Genomic DNA, 6,358 nt, shown 5'->3' on the forward strand with positions numbered 1-6,358 from the left:
CTGTTCCCCAACCCTGACTGTCTTACTTTTACATCAAAGCTTAAACTGTTGATTGGTAAAGTAAGAAGTTCGGTGTAGAAAAGTGTCTCTATGGTCCCATCCAGCTTTTACCACTGTTTCTTGTAATTCAAAAGTTTAAAAATATTATCAAATGGAAAGCTTTTTGTTAACTTTTAGGCACAATTGAGAAGTGGCATGGATTTTCATGTTACAATGAAGGCCATTTGTTATTTAGTAAGAAAGATTAACATTACAATTACATGGACATCACAATTGTTAAAATTTTAGTGGAACACTAAGTTACCTCTTTAATGTTTTAGGAGAAATTGTGACATACAGTTTGATTTTTATCTTCTGAAATTGAACATATTCAAAGTTCTGGATTGGAACTCCCACTTTCCAAAGTCATGCATGAAATACCTTGAGAGGTTAGCAATCTGTGTACTTCATCTGTGAGTGGAGGGTGTCCCATTAGCTTGGCCCTAGTTACCCAGCAGGAGAAATCCTCATTTCACGAACACAGTCTCAGGTCAAGTAGTTTAAGTGGGTGAGTGAAGTAACCATAGAAAACTAGAGTTCCCATGCCTCACTGTGTGTGAAATTCCCTGCAGTAAGTGTAATACTCTACATATAATGCTGTCATCCAAGAAAAATACTCAGGGGTTTTAGAAGGGAGATTTAATGTAGAAACTATTTTTAGTTGGCCTCATCACACATAGCTTCTCTGATTGTATGATTTGGGGAAGACTAGAGAGATGACTAGGTATGACTTTGGAATGGAGCATGTAGCAGGCCTTGGTGCTAATTTGAAGGGGTATTACTATGACGGGGAGGGAGATTCCCTGTAACACCCTACTGGAGAAATTGCCAAATGTGTTAGAAATTCCTAATAACCTAAAAATTGAAGTAGGAATGTTACACTTCTATTGGCTCAAGTCCTTATCTAGAAACTACTATGGGCCGGCCCCGTGGCTCACTTGGAGAGTGCGGCACTGGCAGCGCCGAGGCCGCAGGTTCGGATCCTATATAGGGATGGCCGGTGCGCTCACTGGCTGAGCGTGGTGTGGACCACACCATGCCGAAGGTTGCAATCCCCTTACCGGCCCCCGCCCCCCAAAAAGAAACTACTACACTGATCACCCAATCAATAGATACCAACTTGTCCACTGAATACATATTGACTACAGGGACCAAACAGGAATTTCAAAATAAATGAACTTTGATTAGATTTTTTGTGTCATTCCAATTATAAGTCCCAAGTCCCATAGTTATTTACCAGGAGTGTTCCTCGTTAGTCCTCATAATTCCTAGAGGAAGTCTTTATACAGCTCTCTGCTAGAATGAGTTACTCCCACAAAGCCTATAACATGGATGATTCTATGTCATTCCCCGCTAGCTGGAATCACCTGTCTCAATTTGTGCATTCTTTTAGCTGTTCAGAGAGAGCCAGAGGTAATCATAGCCTTGTGGACTCTGCATATCCACAAGTGGACCTGCAAAACTCTTGCCCCATCTAGTGAGTAATTTCAATATTAGACTGGTTGTCAGAAGAAAGTGGATGAGAACCAGTTAGACTGATTCAGTATCTTGACTGGCCATTATAAAAGTTGAGAGGGGAAAAATAGTTCAACCTGGCATTAAATCAGGACTCGAAATCTTGAATGTATGAATATGTATATGTACGTGTGTGTCTCCACATATTTGGGATACCAAACAGGAAATTCAAGTTCTACTCTGATTTCCAGGATGGGGCTAGTTAAAGGGTAGCAGGAAATCTTTATAGATCACTGCTGGCTAAGTTCATTAAAAATATCACTTTAGTTTATTAAAAATTGGGAAACACAGGACATAAAACACAGCTCCACAGAAATATAAGCTACTACCATTTTAGTGTATTTCCTACTAGATGCTTTTCTGTGCATATTTTCATATAGTTGAGATCACATATATGTATGTACTATTTGGTCTTGTACTTATACTTATGCTGTTCTGTGCATTTCCTTATATTGTTTTTGTAGTTATATTTAATGTCAAAATAATATCTATTGTAGTTATATTCTAATGTGGTTAACTGTTTTTGCATTGTTGGACATAATGTTGTGCTGTTATGAACAATTGCACATAAATCATTGCATTTTTCTCTTTAAGATTATTTCCATGACATGGAATTACAAGAGTAAGGAGTTAATACGTTTTTAAGGCTCTAGATACATTTTGCCAAAGGTTTGTGACAAAATATTATCTCACTAACAGTGCATGAGAATGTTCCATTACATGGCAATATTGTCAGCATTGAGTGTTTACTGCAAGAAGAAAAAATCCTTGCTAACTTGATGGTAAAACAATATTTTATTATAATTTCATTCCACATTTCTGATTACCAGTTATAATAATATATTTCTTCTTTTGTTTTTCCTCTTCTGCCCATAACTTGTTCATACCATTTGCTCATTTTCCCATTTTTCATTCACACTAATAAAATTTTGTTTTATGAAGTCTCCATTGAAACAATAAAATACTCACTAGAGTTCATGTTATTGATTTAAATATTTATTTAAACAAATATACTGAAAGCTATAGTTTATTGATAAGAAAAATATAAAGCATACATGTTTATAGATCATTATGTAATGACACTGTAGTAAACAGATTCTCCAAATAACATGATTAGTTTTGTACTACTAGTGGAATGCATTCTGCAGAAACATGGTTTTACTTTCAAATCTGAGCATATTACCTTTTCATCAAAAAAAGAAAAAAAGGATAATAAAAACACAACTTTGATTAGTTTAAATTTTAGTAGACCACATCTGATTTGTTGAAGAGCAATTCTTTTATTTACCTCTTCAAGGAAGTGATTATTTTTGTCATCTCTTCTTGTGCCTCTTTATCCTATGAAGAAAATACAAATACAAAATGAAATTTCACACATTCATCCTGATACTTCAAGTACTTTGAAACAGACTTTTGTTGAGTACAGGCATATTTTTATTATTTTTTCATTTATATATATCTATTGGGTATGGAGTTGACTATCAGTATTTGTGTATAATATGTAATGATCAAATCAATATTATTTGCATGTTCATCATTACAAACTGTAATTACTTTTTGTGTCCCTAACCCAGTTACTCCCTATCGTCCCTCTCCTTCTGCCTTTCCCACTTCTGATAACTATAGGTCTGTTCCTTCCTTCTGAAAGTTCAACATTTTAATATTATGGTTTCTCTTTCTTTGTTTCTTAGATCCCTCTTATGAGTGAGGACATAAGGTGTTTCTCTTTCTGCAGGCATATTTTTTGAAAGACCATTACAAAGAAACTGTGGATTTCTTAGGACCAGGCATGATCCAGATCTATGAGAATGTGGGTAATGTGGAGAGTTATCTCCAGGCTCTTCCTCCACCAGATCAGGAGCAGTGAGATTCAGGAAGGAGAGAGGATTTCATATGAGCAGACACAATGGATCTACCAGTGTGTTAACATTATTACTGTTTTCTTCTTCACCTATGAGATGTGAAGAAGAAATATGCAATTCCACTGTAAGAGCCTGACAAACATATATTCCATTATTGACTTTATCAGGTAGCTTATATTTAAGATTAAAAAATCACGTAGTCTGTTTTTCAGGGCACCACATGTATTGTTATTTCTTTACAACAAATGTGGATATTAGAAAGAGTGGCAATAAATTCAGAAGGAAGGGTAGTTTTATGCATATTTTGCATTTAACAAACATTTACTGAGCACCTGTTGGAAAGGACTTAAGGAGTGGATATTAGAAAGAGTGGCAATAAATTCAGAAGGAAGGGTACTTTTATGCATATTTTGCATTTAACAAACATTTACTGAGCACCTGTTGGAAAGGACTTAAGGAATGTAACAAATTAAAAATGCACAGATGAAGAAAATGGGACAAGGTATATATTTGGAAGTATTTTTTTTTAAACGGGAAGTTCTCCAACTGTTTTAATCATAAACATTAATATACTGTAGTGATCAACAAAAAGTCTACCTCTATTAAACAATACTTCCTAAAGGTTGTAAGAAAATAAGATTAATGATATCTGGGATATTACTGTATAATTTAAAAGAACTTATAAAAAATCCCTAATTCCAGGTATTGAGATTCATCTTTATCTTTGTAACTGTTGGCTATCTCAGTGCCTGCAACCTAGAACGGCCCTAAATAAATGCTATGCTAGAACACGGTAACAATTTTCTATATCTAGGAATCAATTTCTTACATAGGTGAGAGAATTATTTCTATTATATGACTAAAGAAATGAATTTTCACAAGCTATAGTAAAAGAGAACCCTAATGTGTTCTGGATCCCATTCTCTCTGGCTTCCTAGAGACTTTATTCTATGAATCATCTTCTGTCTCTCCAGTCTTTCTTTAACCCTTCCTTCTTTGTGCCTCTTTCTCATTATCATTTAAAAGTGCTCCTATATTTTCAATCTAAGATTAACTGTTCCTCAACTCAAGCATCCCTTCCACTTCCACCTTACATTTCTCCTCCCTTTCTCATCACATTTTTTGGAAGGGGATCTACACATACTGACTGCATTTTCTCACCTTCTGATTGCTCTGCACTTTGGTCTCCACTTCTATTGCTCTACTGAAACAGTCTGGGTTAAGATCACCAGTGACACAGACATCATGAAATTCAGCAAACTCATTCCAGTCTCTTGCTTGTTTGGCTTCTCCAGAGTATCTGATGGAGTTGACCACTTCCACCATCCCTTGGCATCTGAGGCCCCATCTTCTCTGGCCACTTCTTTTGTTCTCACTTGCAGGTTCCTTCCCTGCAACCCCCTCATTCCATTATGTTGGTATTTGTTAGGGGTTGATGCTCTGCCTTCTGCTTTTCACATATTATATAACCTCTTTGGGTGATCTCTTCCAAAGTTGTGGCTTCAGATATTATTTATATGCCAAATAACCAATTACTCACTGGACTTGAAAAATCTCACAAACACAAACTCAACACTCCCAAACTGAACTCACCTTCTCCACCAAACCTGGTTCTCCTGTATTCTCTGTGTCAGTAAAGGGCACCATTGCACTTGCCCTGGTCAGTTTCCCAAGCCAGAAACTAAGATGTCATCCTTGATTCCTCTTTCTCCCTTGATAATCAATCTCCAAGTCTTGTAGAGAATACTACCTATGAATCTGTTCTCTCTTCTTCATTCCTCACTGCCATCATCTTAGTTCAGGCCATCACATCATGTCGGTGTCATTGCAGTAGTTACCTAAATGGTATCTCTGCTTCCAGTTTTGTTCCCCTCCAATCCAAGCCAGTCACCGCATGGTAGCTATCATGCTTCTACAAACTTCATCATGTTATCTGCTGCTTAAGACCCTCCTATGCAACATATAAGGCTCTCATCTTTTCTCTCCCTCAAGTACTTAACATTTCAGTTATACTGGACACTTGATTCTCTGTTTTTATGTATTATATTTCTGCTCACCAGACATTTGTCTGTTTTCTAGTACTTCATAAAGTATGGCCTGTGTACTACCTGCATCAGTGTCATCTGGGATATTTGCTACTGTCACGGATATTTGTCTGTGCTTCCATTCACCCTTGTCATACAGATACATATTTCAACACTAACATAACAGAACACACTGGGAAGAGGATTTTCCCAAGGCCGGAGTCTAGGCATTAAAGTCTTAAAAACCAAGATATAACTTCCATATAGAATATATACAGGAAGGAGCCATCTGACAGCAGGTCAACAGAAATATTCATGAGGTAAACCTTTGTGTTCTCCATTTTTCTGTTACATAAAAAGTTATTTTGTGTTCTCCATTTTTCTGTTACATAAAAAGTTATTTTCTGATAGAATACAAATCTTTGTAAATACGTTTAGAGCTGCACAAAAAATAGAAACTGATCAACAGTGATGGAATATTAAAGGAAAAATGGCCCAATTACTCAGCATAATGTTTCATGGTTTGTAAAAAGACAAATATCAACATATTACATTTTTCATCAGCATCTTTTACTGCATACATATTCACTAGGACTAATCTATTAAGTATTACTAAATTCTACACTTCCAAGAATGCATCACAATTCTATACATTTATGCTACACTTTTTCCCAGTAATATGTCACCGGGTAAAAGTTTAAATTATTTGTTGGATTGGGTGCTAAAAGGTTCTTGATAGAGTTTTATTTTTCCATATGAATTATGAAGGCACTTCTATGTTGAATTGAGGGCTGGGAATCTCCCCAGTGTAAGAACTTTTAATTTAATTTTTTTTTCCTTTTTGTCTTTTTCCGTGTCCGGCAACGGATCGCAACCCTCAGTGTCGCCCCCGTACCGGACCGGGACCGGCAACGGGAT

The 6,358-nt window shown here is 36.3% G+C and overlaps 1 protein-coding gene across 1 annotated transcript in view; it reads right to left on the reverse strand.

Moving 5' to 3' along the window:
- Positions 1 to 6,358, reverse strand: part of RMDN2 (regulator of microtubule dynamics 2) — an 86,810-nt gene that overhangs the window by 11,156 nt on the left and 69,296 nt on the right. Inside the window, exon 12 of the mRNA XM_008585127.1 lies at positions 2,843 to 2,892. Coding sequence (XP_008583349.1) covers positions 2,843 to 2,892 — 50 coding nt within the window. The remainder of the gene's footprint in view (positions 1 to 2,842; positions 2,893 to 6,358) is intronic.

Source organism: Galeopterus variegatus, unplaced genomic scaffold (assembly GCF_000696425.1).
Source record: "Galeopterus variegatus unplaced genomic scaffold, G_variegatus-3.0.2 Scaffold3466, whole genome shotgun sequence".
Classification (NCBI taxonomy): Eukaryota; Metazoa; Chordata; class Mammalia; order Dermoptera; family Cynocephalidae; genus Galeopterus; species Galeopterus variegatus.